Source organism: Dermochelys coriacea, chromosome 3, assembly GCF_009764565.3.
Source record: "Dermochelys coriacea isolate rDerCor1 chromosome 3, rDerCor1.pri.v4, whole genome shotgun sequence".
Taxonomy (NCBI): domain Eukaryota; kingdom Metazoa; phylum Chordata; order Testudines; family Dermochelyidae; genus Dermochelys; species Dermochelys coriacea.
The window spans coordinates 15,217,737-15,237,020 of NC_050070.1; the positions used below are offsets into that span (position 1 = coordinate 15,217,737).

The 19,284-nt window shown below is 42.9% G+C and overlaps 1 protein-coding gene across 4 annotated transcripts in view; it reads right to left on the minus strand.

The window, feature by feature from the left end:
• RCAN2 (regulator of calcineurin 2) overlaps nt 1-19,008 on the minus strand; it is a 173,306-nt gene extending 154,298 nt beyond the window's left edge. The window contains exons 1-2 of one of the 4 annotated variants that reach the window (XR_006279713.1): nt 18,842-18,991; nt 7,825-8,051 (exon numbers count right to left, since the gene is read on the minus strand). Coding sequence is in view for 2 of the 4 variants with exons in the window: in XM_038396417.2 (XP_038252345.1) it covers nt 7,825-8,049 (225 nt within the window). In the remaining 2 variants the exon portion in view is untranslated. Of the gene's footprint in view, nt 1-7,824; nt 8,052-13,438; nt 13,698-18,841 lie in introns of those variants that run through there. The other 3 variants (XR_006279714.1, XM_038396417.2, XM_043510142.1) reach the window with 3 other exon arrangements.
• Nucleotides 19,009-19,284: the final 276 nt, after the last annotated feature.

The following is a 19,284-nucleotide window of genomic DNA, read 5'->3' on the forward strand; positions in this document are numbered from 1 at the left end:
CCAAGTGATGGATTAACACATTCATACCATGTTATGTTCTGCTATATATACAGACTGGGTAAAAATCCCCCAGCACAAAACATCCCACCATTTCAAGTGGCATTTCAGATAACGTTATCTCACCAACAAACAGATAACCTTAAAAGGTAGAAAAATTGAAAGTAAAATAAAGCAACAATAAGTGTACCAGGAAGCCAGGAATGGAGTTCGCATTCCATTCCAGCCTTGGAGCAGTGACTTCATCTTTGCTGGGGTGACTTTCCACAGACTCCAGGCCTGAATACTATTATTAGAACAAAACAAGTGTGCCACTGCCTAAAAATAATGATGACTCAACACCTAGAGGCTCCAGTGATGTCATATGGCCAGAGAGGTTCTGGGTTTTCACAGACTGTTTTAAAAATGTAAAAAAAAAAGTGCAGATCTTCCTGCAAACAAACAAAACCTGCATCCCAACATGTGCCTCCTGAACCAGCCCTTTGGAACATGGAAGCTAGAACACATTCCAATCATGATGCCCAGTCACATTTCTAAGCAAGGCATGGAAGCAAAGTAAAACTACCTATTTCAGTTCCAGAATGAACGTTATGATTTTTATACAAAACAATGTAGAAAGTTCATAAGGTGCATTGCAACTCAAAGTATTGCCAGTAGCTGCAGCAGTTTATTTTACTAACAAAATTAATTCAGGTACACAAGGAAAAAAATAATATTTCTTACTTAACCACAAGCTTAACTTTACCCACAACTGAAGTCAATACGACTTCCTTACAGAGCATAAAGCATGTTTTTAAGGTTTTTAAGGTCAGGCTTGACAAAGCCCTGGCTAGGATGATTTAACTGGGACTTGGTCCTGCTTTGAGCAGGGGGTTGGACTAGATGACCTTCTGGGGTCCCTTCCAACCCTGATATTCTATGATTCTATGTTTTTAAATCTTTGAAGGATCAGGGAATACCCTGACCAGGCTACAGAGTTTGCTTAAGGCATGATCTTAGATTGAGAATGAGGCTGTGATGATAATTACCCCAATCCTGCTGCTATAGAAGTCAGCAACAAGCTTCCATTGTCTTTAATGAAAGCAGGATCATGCCCAATGTATTAGTAAAGCTGAAGAATCTTAAAACAGGAATCAGAGTAGCAGCCGTGTTAGTGTGTATTTGCAAAAAGAAAAGGAGTACTTGTGGCACCTTAGAGACTAACAGATTTATTAGAGCATAAGCTTTTGTGAGCTACAGCTCACAAAAGCTTATGCTCTAATAAATCTGTTAGTCTCTAAGGTGCCACAAGTACTCCTTTTCTTTTTAAAACAGGAAAAGTAACATGAAATCACTAGCTATTCCCTGCACTTCCATGGTAGACATTCCATTGAAAGCTACAATCCTGCTTCACCAGTTCAGCTGCACTCTTCTCTCTACCCCAACCCTCCACACATACATTACAGTTCTGGAGATTTAAACTTAAATTGTTAATTACCTCCCCAGAACATACTCTACAATCACAGACCAAAATCACCAAGATAAGGAGGATACAAATCACCTCCTGTTAGTTCCTAAATGGAACTCAGTACTGATTCAGGGATAAATACGCTCTCTTCTCTCGCTACCATTACTGGAAAAGGCAAATCTGCAATGCGACCTTCGCTATAGTGTTGCGACCAGCTACATCATAGTGACCTAAACCTACAGAACCTGATCCTCTTCTCACACTAGCTTTTACATCAGTAACTCCATCTCTTTTGATGGCATTACTCCTGATTTACACAGAAAAAGCTAAAGAAGTAGCTGACTTGACCAAAGAGACAAGTGTCTGTCCCTTCTCACATTTCTAGGCACCTCCGAGGTTGGTATTTAAGTATCAATACATCCTGAAGCTTGTTAAATACAATTCTAAAGCATCTTAAAAGAAAATAAATGTGTGCTTCAGTTACAGTATATTTACCAATTCCAGCCTGAAGGGAATTAGAGTCAAGTTACAGAACTCCCACAAAGGAGGGGTTTACAAGGAAAACACTAATACACACAGTACAGAGAAATGTTATACTAAATAGAAAGATTAGAGTGAAAAAAAAATCTATTGTTACACCAAGCAATTAGCTATGTTAAAAGCAACACACACACACACACACACACACAATCCTTAAACTGTTATCAAAGTCATGCCCTTTGGCTTCACAACACAGCTTCCTTATCAGGGACAGGCAAGGAGCAGCTCCTCTCATTCAGCTACTCTAGGAGCCAAAAATAAGAGGCCCACTTCTGCCAAATCTTACTCACAAGTAATCCAATCAGTTTCTCACAAGTGAGTAGTGACTTAAACCAATTACTTGGATCATGTGCCGTTTCCCGGGTTTTCAATTCATTTTCCTACCAAAAAATCAAGGCTTCTTTGTGCTAGTCATTGCACACAATCACAGAATAAGAGACAGGTTTCAGAGTAGCAGCCATGTTAGTCTGTATTCGCAAAACGAAAAGGAGTACTTGTGGCACCTTAGAGACTAACAAATTTATTTGAGCATAAGCTTTCGTGAGCTACAGCTCACTTCATCGGATGCATTCGGTGGAAAACACAGTGGGGAGATTTATATATATATATACACACACACACACACACACACACAGAGAACATGAAACAATGGGTTTTATCATACACACTGTAAGGAGAGTGATCACTTAAGATGAGCCATCACCAGCAGTGGGGTGGGGGAAAGGGGGGGGGGGGGGGAAGAGGAGGAAAACCTTTCATGGTGACAAGGGGTGGGGTGGGCGGGGAGAAACATGGGGAAATAGAAAAGCAGTACTTGTGGCACCTTAGAGACTAACAAATTTATTAGAGCATAAGCTTTCATGAGCTACAGCTCACTTCAAATAGTTTTACTTTGTGTAAGGACTCATCCATTCCCAGTCCTCTATTCAAGCCTAAGTTAATTGTATTCAGTTTACAAATTAATTCCAATTCAGCAGTCTCTCGGAGTCTGTTTTTGAAGTTTTTTTGTTGAAGGATAGCCACCATCGGGTCTGTAATTGAGTGACCGGAGAGATTGAAGTGTTCTCCAACTGGTTTTTGAATGTTATAATTCTTGACGTCTGATTTGTGTCCATTCATTCTTTTACGTAGAGACTGTCCAGTTTGACCAATGTACCTGGGAGAGGGGCATTGCTGGCACATGATGGCATATATCACACTGGTAGATGCGCAGGTTAACGAGCCTCTGATAGTGTGGCTGATGTGATTAGGCCCTACGATGGTGTCCCCTGAATAGATATGTGGACAGAGTTGGCAACGGGCTTTGTTGCAAGGATAGATTCCTGGGTTAGTGGTTCTGTTGTGTGGTTGCTGGTGAGTATTTGCTTCAGATTGGGGGGCTGTCTGTAAGCAAGGACTGGCCTGTCTCCCAAGATCTGTGAGAGTGATGGGTCATCCTTCAGGATAGGTTGTAGATCCCTGATGATGCGTTGGAGAGGTTTTAGTTGGGGGCTGAAGGTGATGGCTAGTGGCGTTCTGTTATTTTCTTTGTTGGGCCTGTCCTGTAGTAGGTGACTTCTGGGTACTCTTCTGGCTCTGTCAATCTGTTTCTTCACTTCAGCAGGTGGGTATTGTAGTTGTAGGAATGCATGATAGAGATCTTGTAGGTGTTTGTCTCTGTCTGAGGGGTTGGAGCAAATGTGGTTATATCGTAGAGCTTGGCTGTAGACAATGGATCGTGTGGTGTGATCTGGATAAAAGCTAGAGGCATGTAGGTAGGAATAGCGGTCAGTAGGTGTTTATGTGACCATCGCTTATTAGCACCGTAGAGTCCAGGAAGTGGATCTCTTGTGTAGACTGGTCCAGGCTGAGGTTGATGGTGGGATGGAAATTGTTGAAATCATGGTGGAATTCCTCAAGGGCTTCTTTTCCATGGGTCCAGATGATGGCAGACAGTCTCTGCTACAAAGAGCTTGTAATCTAAAACTAAAAAGGGCGAGTGGGTAGGGCATAGACTGGGAGTCAGAAGACCTAGGTTCTGCTCTTAGCTTTGCAACTGATCTGCTGGGTGACCTTGGGCAACCCATTTCACCTCTCTGTGCTTTTATTCCTCCTCTGAAACTCTGTCTTTTCTAATCAGATTGAAACTGGGTACTAACTAGTCTATATTTCATATGAAAAGCCTTGACATTAACCCAGGCACATCTACAGGTAAGTCATTGTCCATGGAAATTCTCAGAAAGTGCATGTTGCATGCTCTTCTTTTCCACCTATCCATCCACCAGGAAGTGGTCCTCAGACAAATGTTTTTTGCCCAGTATGAAAGTTTCTTTGCTTTCCAAGTTGTATTTTCTGGGCTAAGGAATCAGTTTTGAGCCAAAGGCTTCTCAGTTCCTGTGGTGCAGCCAATCATGGAGGAGAGCTTTGTCCATTTATAGCCTCAATTTTCCTCTTGTCTGCCACCACTGAGCAAGTAGTCACTTCTCTAAGTGGATCCTCCAGATCAGAAAGATCTGTTCTACTCTGGCATCCACAAGGTTTCCTCATAAGATGAAGGGGACCCAAGGCAGGAGAAGCAGCGGTGATTCTGCATTCAGAAAAGAGACTGCTGTGAAGGGGCTGTAACCAGATATTGGGATCAAATCTAATGGCTCCAGCACGGCTTCATCTTTAGCCATCCTTCTCCCAGCCAGGCAGCATTTGTCTGTAGTCCACAGGATGATATAACCCAAAATTTGGGTCGCATTTAGTAAACCAGAAGGGATTTCTCTCTGATTGACCCAGATCTAAGAAAGAGAGGGAGGGAGAAATGCAGAAGAAAGGAAAGAACCATATGAAATCTAAGGAGAGATAGATATGAGAAAGCAAATGAGAAGAAATTAAGTTTTATTTTGAGGTAGGGAAAAGGTATTTGAATTTTTGGTAGCCACAACTTAGATATGAAAGTCTTTTCATATTTAGACACCCACAACTGCCACGACAGGTTGCAAAAAAGAGATCCCCAGACAAACCAAATATGATTAATTTACTTTCGTTTTATTTGAAAACAAACTACCATATGCTTATAAGTATAGTTTGTCTCAAGTGCTTTCAGCTCCAGAATTAAAACATCAGTTGTAGAAAATGAAGTTTTTTAAAAATGGTCAATGTGACCCCCAATAGGCTAAAATTGTTATATGCCATGTGCACCTAGAACTTAGATTTAAAATTTAGGATTCAAGCTCACCGACCAGATCAAACAATAATCTACACTAGCAATCTCCTCTGGCTCTATCTTTTGTAAAAATCCATCTGTACCAGGCCCCCCGCCCCCAAAAAATGTGCTTCAAAGAGCAGCAAAGCCAACAAACACCATCATACTGCAAAACTTACTCTGTCTAGAATACATGTAAAACTTAATGCATATACTGTAGGTATAAGTTACATCAATGTGGTTTTCATAACAGGCCACTGTGCCATTGCTATAGACTGAATTTAAAAAGCAATATTGCAGGATAGGAGTCCATTATCAGCACTTATTTGGTACTTATTAAAATACCAAAAATTAACCAACAGTTACTTTAGCCTAGTAAACGTACAAGATTTTATATTAAAATCGTGTGTTCTTATCCTGCAGTAGTAGTTAATAATAGAAAGGATTATGAAACCAAATCAGCTTGGAACACAAGTATTTGTTCTAGGGAAATGAGGTCCCTTGGTGCACATTTGTGTTACTTGGAAACTATATAGTTATTTTATCTAGTCTAACATACAGGCTGTGAAATAAAAGGAGAGTCACTACTTACCTGTAAGCAGAACTCCTTAATAATCCATTCTTATCTATGGAGGCACACTCCATCTCACTAATGTGGACATGGCATCGGAGCATCTACCTCCAAAGCTGAGCCACTATTCTTAAGACACACACTACTCTTGCACATCTTCACAGATTGCTGTCCCTTACTCAGTTATGTGACCATCAGTTCCTTTATTGACTAAGCCATCAGCTAAACACTGGAATAATCCAGCAGCTCAGTGTACAGTGTGTCTAAAGGAAACTTTCAGGAGATTTTATTTATGGTTAGAGAAATTCATCTTTCTGAAAAGATTCTACCCAAAGATCCACATTTGCTTCCACCTGAATACCCTTTTGCCAGACCCAGGTAAATGAACATGCCAATCCTGAAACATACTATGTGCCCTTAACTCCTATTGAAATCAAGGCCCAGATTTCTTAAGGTATTTAGGCGGCATTGCAGCTCTTAGCATTTCATTTCATTTTCAAAAAGGATTTAGGAGATCCGGAGCCAAAAATCCCACAATGGGATTTTCACTCCTAAATCAAAGAGCAACTAACTCCCATCATCTGCAGCTCAAGGCAGCAGATAGGGAAACACCCTAACAATGCCCGTCAGCTGCAAATATTCAATAGGCAGTTGCAGACCAACTGGCAACATCTATCAACAGAGCATGGTAGGGTAGCTGGTGGTGCTGCTACCTCAATATTAGGACCTATGATTGCGCAATTCTCTAAGATTATTATTAAGAGTTTGTAGAAGTTTGCTGATCACCTTCATGCCCACCTGGCTGCCAGCAGTAAGCAGAGTTTGGGACCCCATAGCAGATCATTTTCTTTATGATGCAGAGATTCGGAATATTCCCCCCAATCCATGTTATTTACAGTGGATACATAAAATACATCTTCACCTTTAAGATGTAAAAAAGCACCCCAAACAAATGAGTAAAGCTATACACACAATAACTCCACTTGCAGAACCTCAATCAAGAACACTGGCCAGTGCCTTTAATAGCACAAAGGATTACGGGCTAACTTGCTGGTGCTCTGACCTGGGAACCCTTCAGCCTAAAGCCATACCTTCCCCCCCCACCACACAGACTCTCCGTTTTCCATCCTAAATAAACTTTATTCCTGGCCTTCAGACAATTCCAATGAAAATGACTTCCATGTTCACTGAAGTCATCTTGTCTGAGATTCTCCATCCAGGACCGGGGCGGGGGTGGAGAGCAGGAAGAGATCTTATGTGTAGCCACCCAAGTAACCTTAACTACCAGGCTGGGTAACCCTGCAACAGCCAGCCAAGCCTAATCCCAGATAATTATAGAAGTATATCAGTTTTGTTTTAAAAACCAGCCTCCCTCTAACAATACCCCAATCTGTGTTTCCTAAGAAACAAGACCTCCTGCACAAACCTTTTTCAACCACAAACCCTGCTGCTCAGCCGTCAGGATTCTAGAGGATTTTAAAAGGGTTCCAGTTCAGTTTTTCAAGCATAATTATAGCACTATACATATTTTCAAATTTCCACATAACTAGCATAGTTGAAGATCAGCAAAAATGAAACGTGGGGGTGGGGTGGGGAAGGCGGCACACACCACCTTTTTCCACTTTCCCAGGTGAGAAGTTACTTCAGATCAGAATTAAAAAAAAAAATAAAAATAATAATACATTTTTGAGCAATACAGGAAAGGCAGTAACATCAGAGTAATGTGTTACCAGTGAGCAGGAGAAACATTCTCTCTTGTGTTTAGCTTTGCCACCTCCACCACGTCTGCAGTGATGGTTGCTATGATGTGTGCCCACACGTTTGGCGAGATTTGCACAATGTTAACAAAACCCAAAACCTTTTTATGCACTATAGTTGGCAGGCAAGTTTTATTTAAATGAGTCAAATATTGGGGCTGACTGCTGTTGCCCACCCCCCCTCAAAAAGACTCCTGATGTCTGTGCTCCAGTTCCCTCATACATGATGAGCATTTAAAAAAAATATAGTTTCCACATAAGTAAAAACAGGCATTGCACCACTGAAATGTTAACAAATACTTTCCATACTTCACATGTAAGTGGAAAAGTCACACCATACCTTACTGTCCTCGCCTTCAAACACTGATTGGTGGACGTTACAAGCGAAGAGAGAGTTTGGGAGATCATTGAAATCAGTTATTTCATGAAAATCTTCCTCTGCAAAACATCTCTTTATATTCTTGTCTCCGTCTATAGAGTAGAGCAGGAAAAGTCCCCCATCATCCAGAATACAGCCATAGTGACCAGGACCTCGCATTCCAAGGAAATACGATTCTCCCCTCATTCCTAATGACATGGAGAAAATATGATGGTTAGTCTATAAGGCTTTTAAACCATACATACAAGTCTCCCCAGGAATTAATTCTTAGTCCTAGAAGAGACTTGAAATCAAGCTCAATCTGAGGGTCACTTTCACTAGACAGCAATGCAATAGCTTGAGCTGAAAACCCAGGACACCATCATCAACTTCAATGAGGTTTAAACTAAAGTTTTAGAACCATGTCTGCATTATAAAATCATAGAAGTGTAGGGCCAGAAGGGACTCCAAGAGGTCATCTAGTCCATCTCCACACACTGAGACAGGACTAAGTATTCCTAGGCCATCCCTGACAGGTGTTTGTCTAACCTGTTCTTAAATACCTCCACCAATAGGGATTCCACAGCCTTGCTAGTTAAGTACTGGAATTGGTTAACAATCCTTGTAGTTAGAAAGATTTTCTCAACATCTAACCTAAATCTGCCTTGCTGCAGATTAAGCCCATTACTTCATGTCCAATGAAGGTAGGACAAGGAGAACAATCAATGTCTGTCCTCTTTATAAAGAGAGTCCTTAACGTATTTGAAGACTGTTACCAGGTTCCCCCTCTCAATCTTCTGTTCAGGACTAAACATGCCCAGTCTGTTTAACCTTTACTCACAGGTCAGGTTTTCTAAACCCGTTATTTTTGTTGCTGTCCTCTGGATTCTCTCCAATTAGTCCACATCTTTTGTGGAGTGTGATGCCCACTTCTCCAATTTATCAAGATCATTTTCAGTTCTAACCCTGTCCCCCAAAGAGCTTGAAACTCCTCCCAGCTTGGTGTCATCCGTACATTTTACGGACACACTCTGCACTCTATTATTCAAGAGATTAATGAAAATACTGACTACAGCCTAAAAGAGGCCTAACCGTGTATTAAACATGATAAAATTCTAGGACATATCCATAAGTTTGGCATATTATTTATAATAATCATCATAGCACTTGGCAGCCCTAGTCACAGACCAGGACCCCATGGTGCTAGGTTTTGTACAAACACAGAACAAAAGTAGCTTTCTAGATGTTTACAAGGAACCCTTCCAAAGCATGAGGGGCAACAAGGGAGAATGCACAAAAAGGTGCTTGTTTGAAAATTTAACTAGTTGGAGACAGAGGCTAGTCATCAGCGGATCAGAAGCGGGAGTCAACCTCTTGATACAGAATGAGAGACTAGAGTGAGGCTATGCCACAAAGGGCCTTGAAAGTAAAGACATGGTTAAGGTCCCCTCCACTCCACAAAAACAAATGATCTAGTCACTGGGTCAAGGGATAGGGAACCCAATGATGGTGCATTGTAGTCTGGACTCTAGCTAGACAAAAGCAAAACTTCAGTGCACTAGTCCATTACAATGAATGTGTATGTGTATCAGTCACACACTCACACACACCCTTCAAAAAGAGAAGTTTGCAAACCAACAGTTTCAAAATTGATTTAAAAGCAAAAGTTCTTTAAGGATCGTTCCAAATTTCAAATCAAAGTAAAAAAGGCAAAGTGCCTCAAAAAATGATATTATAGAAAGGCTGAAAAGAGCAGTGCATATAGCTAAGACAATGCCGTTATTCTACTATTTCCATATAGAATAAACTGCAGCCAAGTTTAACGTTTGCTGAAGAATACATGTCCTGTTGTTCTAAGCTCATTAACACTTTCTTTAAAGAGTTTTAAAGGAGTGGGGGAGAAATAGACTTGAGAACATGGCTTTGGATCAGGCCCCAAGAGAAGACATCTAGATTACTTAAAACAATTAAACTATATGCAAGTGGTGTAGAAGAAATTATCTTTTCTGAAAGGAAGTGGTTAGAGGGCTACATTTACAGAGTTTGTTCAGATGTTTCTGATTTGCCTTGTTCTCTTGCATACTACTTGCTGTTCCTTGTTAACTAAAGCTCCTAGGGCTAAATTCTGCCCAGGATTATATTGTGTACAATTCCACTGCGATATTTAGAAACAACAATAGCCCTCCAAGGGAAGCAGTGGGGGCAAAAGACCTATTTGGCTTTAAGATTAAACTCGATAAGTTTATGGAAGAGATGGTACGATGGGATAACATGATTTTGGTAATTAATTGATCTTTAAATATTCATAGTAAATAGGCCCAATGGCCTGTGATGGGATGGGATCTGAGTTACTACAGAAAATTCTTTCCTGAGTATCTGGCTGGTGAATCTTGCCCATATGCTCAGGGTTTAGCTGATCGCCATATTTGGGGTCGGGAAGGAATTTTCCTCGAGGGCAGATTGGAAGAGGCCCTGGAGGTTTTTCCACCTTCCTCTGTAGCATGGGGCATTGGTCACTTGCTGGAGGATTCTCTGCTCCTTGAAGTCTTTAAACCACAATTTGAGGACTTCAATAGCTCAGACATAGGTGAGAGGTTTTTGGCAGGAGTGGGTGGGTGAGATTGTGGCCTGCGTTGTGCAGGAGGTCGGACTAGATGATCATAATGGTCCCTTCTGACCGTAGTATCTATGAAAAACAATCTCAATAAGTAACATGAACCCTTCAGGCCCAATCTGCCATGACTATACCCCTGGTATAACCCCACTGGCTTCACAGGCTTGCACAACATACAATTATCTTACATCAAAGAGAGAGCATAAGTGGTTATTGGTGGGCGCATCTGACTAAAAGAAAGCCTTCATGTTGAAGAATCTAAAGTCGCCCCCAAAAGTCTCTCTTTGCAGCAGGGAAAGTAAGACTCTTGCCAAAGGGAGCTGCTGGCCCTTTTCTCTGCAGCAGAAAGAGGCTCCAGGAGTGGGGAAGCAACAGGATGTTACACTGCTAAAAATAGCAGGGTGGAAAGGGAGGCACTGCCTGGGTAAGTAGAGAAGCGTGTAGGGTACATACCCACAGAGTTCAGGAGTGTCTTTACTTACCTAAGCAGTGCCTCACCATCTATGCTGCTATTTGTACCCGTGCTACGGGGGCGGGGGGATGTATTACATGTTCTCTATGCACAAAAGAAGCGTACAGTGTAGATGTACCTTCAGTATAAAACTGTAGGGGCCCAAGTTAATCACAGTACCAGGCCACTGGATATTGATGCAAGCAGCTCAGGAACACTGGGGTCAGACAGTCATACTTTATGATGTTTGTATGGAGCAGTGCCCAGTGGTACCAAAACCTGGTGTATTGACCACCAGTGGTCAACCTAACCTTTGCCAACAGTCTGTGGAGAGCTAGCTGGTCACAAGGTCTTGGCTCTCCTTTGTTTACAGGTGCTAAATTACATTAAAAGGCAGCTAAAAATAGATTAAATACTTTCCTAGTATTACTGTTCCATGCAAGCAATTGCTATGGTTTTCACAGGGATGTTATGTGAGGGGAGGTGCCTCTGTAAGGAAGCAAAGAAATCAAATACTTAGGATCTGACACCCTGCTATAGTTGCCACTCTTCTCCTGAGTCATCCTGATGTCAGGAATTTGAACCATGCATAGGGATGTGCAGAGATATTTTTTCTGAATCACTCCAAGGTTAGAGCAGGTATGTCCAATTAGCTTGAAATTAAGAGGGTCTCTCAAGCAGAAGGAGCAGGAAATCTAAAGGGCAGGCAAGCTTGGGGAGAAAGCTGATGTTTGGTTTTGGTTGTTAAGTTAGCAATAAAAGCAAACCCCCTGAAGGGGAGTATTGTTATATCAGGTACCACCAAGTGGTGATGGTGCTCAGTCTTCCAAGTTCTTTTTCTCTGTTTGTGAGACAATGTTCAGTCTTAGAAAGATGTGTGCTGTTAGTTCTGTTATGCAAGGTTGTATCCAGAGGTTACTGTATGAGCAGCAGGAGAGCTTGTGTTCCGCTGACAGACCCTGGTTGTCTGCGGGCGGGATCGAACCTGGAACCTCTGGAACTAAGCGCATGAACCTCTACAGCATGAGCTAACAGCCAGTTGGCTGACTGACTGAGCTAACTGGCTGTTAGCTAAGGCTGTAGAGCAGACTCATTTTATCTCTCTCTAAGTGGTCTCGGTCCACTAGATGGGATAGATCACCACACCCAGGAGATGTGTGGGTTACACTTGCTCTCTGCCTTGACCTCCAATTAGAGTAAATTCTTAAGACAGAGCTGGTCTCTGGGTCGGTGTTGGGTTGAAATACCCAAGAAGGGATTGTCCTGCATATTTTGTAGCCACCTACATTCCAGGACTGGTGCTATAGATAAAACAAGGTACACTTAAAATATATCCAGACTCCAAGCCACTGTTTTCTTTTCTACTAAGAAACCAGCCAGCAAGGCTCTGATATCAGCTGCCATTAGGCAGAGGGATAACAGTATCCTCTGTCCAGGATGCCGGGGGGAGGAGGGGAGAAAGGGGCAGGGCAAGTGCACCTACACAGTCTTCACACACAGAGACATCCTTAACAATTGTATGAAACGTTATTGTAATGCTCTGTGTCTGCTCGAAAGCCTGTCTTTCTCAACACCAGAAGCTGGTCCAATAATTACCTCACCCACCTTGTCTATCTAATATCCTCAATAACTCTGTAACCCAGAACTGCTTGGTGTGGCACTCTGTTCCCCTCTCGTGATGCCTAGGCCAGCTAGAAATTTGTGTGTCCTACAACCCTGGCTAACATACCAATATATTTTAGCTCATGCATTAAGCTCCAGAGGTCCCAGGTTTGATCCCAGCCACCGCCAACCAGGGTCTATCGGCATTACAAGTGGGGGCTCCTCTGGGAAGTCTCTGAAGCATCATCAGGGCTAAATAAAAGTCCTCAAGAAACACGGATTTGCATGTCATCTGATTGGCTACAGCTGAATCCATATGTTAGCCAATTAAGATGTGCATATGTGATTTGATTTGTCAGCCCTTGTTCCAAATCTGAGTTCTCTTCACCTCTGCGTAAACAATAGAAGAATTTGCTAACTCTTCCAATGACTTCTCAGCCATTCACAAGCTGAGATTTTCTCATCTATGTAACCCTAGAAATCATGTCATGACGCTGGACTATGTTCATAACAAAGAGATTGTGTGGTTATCAAACATCTGTTTTGTTTTAGTATTTACTCACCCACTAAATCCATTTATCACCTCAAACAAACCCGTGCCAGAAAAATTTTCTTGCCAATAATTCTTTCAAAGCATTTAATAATAAATACCACACAAGTATGTACAGCTCATGGTGTCATCAGAAACCTCCTCCCTCCGCAAAAAAGAGTATTAATTCCTTATACATCCCTGCAGTCCATCTAACTGGTTATTTTTAAGCAGGTATATTGGTAGAATATAGTAACTGGGCCACATTGTGATTTACACTAAGGCCCCATTCTATTGCTTCTGGCAAAACTTATTTACCACCACATCACACAGCTCTGAAAAATGTAAAGGAGGCCTGTAAGATTGCTGGCCTGTCTCCCCAAACCCATGAAGGACTCACCTAGAATCTTCCTGTGGGCCAGCCTTTTAGTCTTCAAACACAAAACTTAGGCAAAACACTAAAACAAAGCTGTTCAGCCTGCCACAGCTCCCAGGGGCTTTTCCTCTTGCCGCTCTCAGTGTCAAATAGAAGGTGTTTCTTCCTTTCAATTCCCCTGCTTGGAGCCCATCTCCTTCCTGCAGCTACCTTCCACCTGAACTCTCTTAGCCCTTTATATAAACACTTGACCCCTTCCTAGCCATCTGATCATCCAACTAGACTGTGTGACTCCAGGACCCCTGACCCTTAAAGGGGCAGACCACCCTATTACAGGGCCTTACTGTAAGTGGGAATCAGACCCATTATAATTTAAAAAAACAAACAAACATTGAATTCAAATTTGGCCCCAAATTTAGCTTTTATATAAACAAGCTTTTAGAAACACCTAAGATAACAAAAATGATACTTGATTAGTTATTCAGAATTCCAATAGGAGTCATTTACTGAAAAACAGCCTCAGATTTAATGATCCAAGCATGCTGTGACCTTATCATAGAATCCACTGAATCTTATTGCCTGGAATCTTGCTGAAGACAATGAGCCTTTGCTTGGGCATTAGGGCCCACAGCCCATTGCAGGACCTCTGCCTATCTGCATCTGAAATGGTAGGTCAAATTCAGAGGCAAGTCTGAGTGCAAGTTCATGTAAGTTCCACCTTTTTCTGGCTCCTCGACATGTAAGTGAGTCTCCTTTAAATCACCTTACCAATATGCAATTTGTATCCCCGTAAACATCATTGCCGAGTTTGGTCCTTGGTTTTAATTCTGGATATTAAACTACAATTCCCAAAGGGTCAACCCTGCAAACATACATAAACATAGCATTTATGCATATGTGAAACACATTCCTAACCCACAGAATGGTAGTACAGGCCCCTTGCCACTACGCCTTTACTGTATGGACCACACAAGTGGCCACTGGCCTTCCACTTCCTTTATATGGAGTTTCCTAGCCACTATGTTTATGTGCACCCCAATGCTCTGCTCCATTCTGACCTATTCTAAGCCAACCCAGATCCCACCACCTGGGTGCTCAAGTGGTGCAAAAGCCCCTAGCACCCTCTTAGCTCAGTGATTCCTCATAGCTGAAGGGGTTCAGAGACTTTGTGAAGGCCCTCAGCATCAAGATGGATTATATCACCCAAAATCCTCATTTTCCTGACCCCTAGTTGAAATTTCTCTCCTGGTTCTTTCTGACAACTAGGTTGTGGATCTATTTAACCATTCAGATAGTTCCAGGAACCAGTATACTAATGGCTCTCCAGCCATATCAGTAGAGGCCAGTAGGAATCAATAGATACCAGTTGATTCATTCTACTGGAATTGCCACTAGGGGCCTTGTGACATCAGGACAACAGAGAATGACTTGCGAGTCAAAGACTGAAAATACATTTAAGTATATATTATGAAATTAGACCCTGAAGCAAAGCAGTTAAGCACACACTTAAAGTTAAGCACGTGCTTATATGCTTTGCTAGACTGATTTAAGCATATGTTTTGCTGAATTGGGAACTCAATTAGCACCATTTACATATCCATTTCTACACTATATTTATGGAAATCAATCATTTATTTCTTTAGAAACTGCTTTTCTGTCTTAAAAGAATTTTTAAAAGGTCCCTTGGGGACATCTTCAAGTTATAACTAAGGATCTCTTGAAGCTGCTAAGAAGCATTTCTTTTTCTTTCTTTTTTTTTTTTGACCAATGCTGCCAGCCATGACAAACTACATAACTAAAAATAGAATGAAACACAATGCTACTAATGAAGAAGGTTTAAATATAACCAAAATTGCAAGTGACTAAATAATACTAAATAGATGCAAACCTTCTGGAAAAACTAATTCTACAGAAAATGAGAAAATAGAAAAACCAAAAATAAACCAAAAGTTGCAGTCTTATATCTAAAAGGAAGGAGCAGAGAGCAAGGGGCCCATTCTGCTCCTACTGAAGTCAATGGCAGTTTTGTCTTCAGGCACTGTGTGTGAGATTTTCAAAGCGTTGTTTGCAGTGAGACATATTAGCAATCTCTCCGAGAATTTTAAATGCATTCAGCATTGGCCTAATTCTGCTCTCATTAAAGTCAATGGGAATTTTACCAGACACGTGAGCGCTGGCCTAAATCAAATTCCCGTTAACTGCAATAGGATTGAGTTAGACCAATACTGGAGAAGTTGCCTTTGTATTTCTTTATTACACCAAAATCCCAATCCCACAATCCCTACCATGGCAACACTTCTGTTGACTCCAATGGAACTTTCACCAAAGCAGAGACAGACGAGTTGGACACAAAGTGACAAAAGGAATGGACTGCTGCAGACAATGAAGCAATACAACCTGTATCACACTCAGGTTTATGACTGCTCCCTCTAGTGGCAATAAAAATGTCTAAAAATCACATCCGATGAAATGAGGGTCTGCACATCACATTATGGGATCAGGACTGTAGTTTTGCTTTGCTTTTTAAAATATTGATATGGACACACATGGTGAAGAGGTAAAGCTAATAAATCATATCTTTAAGAAAAGAAATTCAAGACAGTCTTATCGAATGATAAAAAAAATAAAATAAAGATTGCCTGGATGGTTTTTTTTTTTTAAAAAAAAAAACACGTACTTTCATTACAATTTGGAAATTGAAAACTGAAGCCATTTGAAATATAAGAGTTTGGAGAAACTCTCTTTATAGATGTCATGGCTGGTACATAGAAGTTTACGAACCAGGCACCATCATATGGATGTTATCAGTGTAGCCATCAGTGTTCTTAATACAGGTGGGGACAAACTAAAACCCAGGATACAAATAGAGCCCACATTACAGCCATAAGTTTTAGGAACAGAAGGTACTCATCTACTCTGATTCCTGTATATCACAAGCCATCAACACTAACCAGCACCTGTACACTAAACCCAACAACCCAAATTAGACCATGGTGTTACAGTCCACAGGAACCTAGGCTATTGTGTGCCACAGGCAGAGAATAGAAGGTACTGAGATGCACCAATGCCCCTGCAATAGCAGGGAAATTACTACATGAGATAATCTTGGCAAGTGACTCACATTCCATACCGACAGGTTTCAGAGTAGCAGCCGTGTTAGTCTGTATTTGCAAAAAGAAAAGGAGTATTTGTGGCACCTTAGAGACTAACAAATTTATTAGAGCATAAGCTTTCGTGAGCTACAGCTCACTTCATCGGATGCATTTGGTGGAAAAAACAGAGGAGAGATTTATATACACACACAGAGAACATGAAACAATGGGTTTATCATACACACTGTAAGGAGAGTGATGATAAATCCATTGTTTCATGTTCTCTGTGTGTGTATATAAATCTCTCCTCTGTTTTTTCCACCAAATGCATCCAATGCTCTAATAAATTTGTTAGTCTCTAAGGTGCACAAGTACTCCTTTTCTTTTTACATTCCATACTGCAGTAGAAGGCAAAAAACCTCCAAGGTCACTGCCAATCTGACCTGGGGGAAAATTCCTTCCTGACCCCACACATGGCAATTAGTTAGACCGTGAGCATGTGAGCAAGAACCAGCCAGCCAAGCACGTTGTTTGGCAAAAGAGAGAATCAAATACATTAGACAGATGGGCCCCAGTCTCCTCAAACTGGGGTAAGGGAGGGGTCACCTGTCCTCAGTTCTTACTGCACTGAAGAAAGCGCAGTGCCAAGTTTACAATACATATAGACATATTTCCCACTTAGTAACCATCCACTGAGCAAAACAGAAGGTTAGTTTGTAGTTCCTGTGACAATTTCCCATCTACACAATGGTCTTAGACCTCAGGCTCTCAGAGGATGATGTTGTATTCACTGTGAAAGCATACTGTTTATTCTTACTGGTTTTGTATGTTTATTGAAGCAACAGAGTTGCTTGGGAGTAATGCTATAATTTTAGAAGAACAATGCTTAATTATTCCACAGAGCAACCTCTATGAACAAACAAAACTGGAGCAAGTTATTTTTCTATACACAGCTACAGAAGACTATGAAAATCTAAAATGTGAAATATAAGCCATGCTAACAAATCCATACAAACATTATAGAATCTGCCACTTTTATTTTTAATCTAGTTGCTAAAAACTATAAGTGCATGAAGAATTTATGGACACAAACTTAGAAGGCGATGGGGAGTGAAAACTTTCTTAAATGACTACTCATGGATCCAGGAGAAAATTGGTTACTGAGATGACAGTTAATTAGAGATCTGATAAAACCGTACTGGAATCCTAGGGCTGTCTTTATAGTGGTCTCTTAAAACTGCAGAGTCCCTTTGGGAGGGGCATGTGGTACAGGTTTCATTGTACTTCCACACTCAGAAGCAACACAAAGTGGTCAGAACAGGTTTGTTGTCACTTAATTTCCACTGATTTTTAGGTGAGCCGAGAGGTTTAATCCAGCACAGCAGAACCCCATATAGCATCTCCAAGATTTGGTTTTATCCAAAGCCTATGTACCTCTCTCTACACCCCAACATGAGACACTCCTTCATTTGTCAGTTCCCCATTTAACCAAAATTCCCTCCACCCCAAATAAGTAACTTATCTCCAAACCCCACAGCAAGCTCCCTTCCCCCTGAATTATCCAAACACCCCTCCCTTTATTTGCAACATGCCAAGGCTGTACGCAATACTCCACAAGCCCCCCCCCCCCAACAACACCTGGTCCCTGCCCCCCAAGATCCCACAATCCAGCCCAACACGTTTCTGACAGCGCAGCACGGCTTGGTCCGGTGGGGTGTGTAGCGCTTGATGGGTGTGCAGCGGGAGGGGGGGGGGTCACAGACCCAGCCAAAACAAAATGAAAAAAAATTGAGCTGGGTCCCCGAGGGGCTCCCTACTACCTTGCCAAAGTCGCTGCTCCCGGATGAGGATTACCCCCCCCCCCCAACACACACACACACACACACACACACACACTTTTTCCCCCAGACCCCTTGAAGCCGTGGAGGCTCAGAACGCCCCTGCAAGGGGCCGGTGTCACTGGGCACCGAGGGAGCCCCCATGGGAGCCGTGACAGGAGAATTGCTGAGCCCCCACACCGGGCACGATTCATGTCTTGTTCCCCCCCCCAGGCCAGCGACCCCCCCCTCCACTGGGGCACAAGCGGGATCGCGGTCTCCTCCCACACCCGGGAAGAGCAGGAAACTGTCCCCCCCGCAGCAGCATCCCTCGGGGCTCTTATATAACGGGCTGGGGGTGCGGGGGAAAATGGGCTGGGGGGAGGGGTGCTCCTGGCAATTGCTAAACCCCCCCCCCCCCCCCACCACCACCACCACCACCACCACCACCACCCCGGGAAGGCGGGGGAGGGGGTCCCACGCTGCAAGGAGACCGGGCAGCCTGCGCCTGAACTCACCTGCTGGGGCTCGTTTCCCCTCCCCGCAGCCCCCGTGCACCGCCTGGGCCACCGACCCGCCGCCTGCTGCTCTGCGCTGCGCTGCTCCGCCGAGCTGCTGCTGCTGCTGCGCCCCGACAAAGCGGCTCGGGGGAGGCGGGCTGGGCACAGAGGGCGGGCGGCAGCCGGGCCCAATCAGCCCGCCCCGCGGCTCAGCCGCACAGGCTGCGAGAGCCAATCCGCTCTCCGCCCTGCGGGCTCGTGTCGACGCCAGCTGCTGCTTTAGGCTGGGGCGGGAGGGCTGGGAATCAATCACCGCCTCTCCACACGTGGGTGGAGGTTTCTGCCTGCCCCTCTCTGCGCAAGGATGGGGATTTCTGTTCTTCCCCCTTCCCAATCGCTTCCATACGGGCAGGGGTGTGGGGGTGCAAAGGGAAAACTCTGCCCACCAGGTGGAGGCGAGT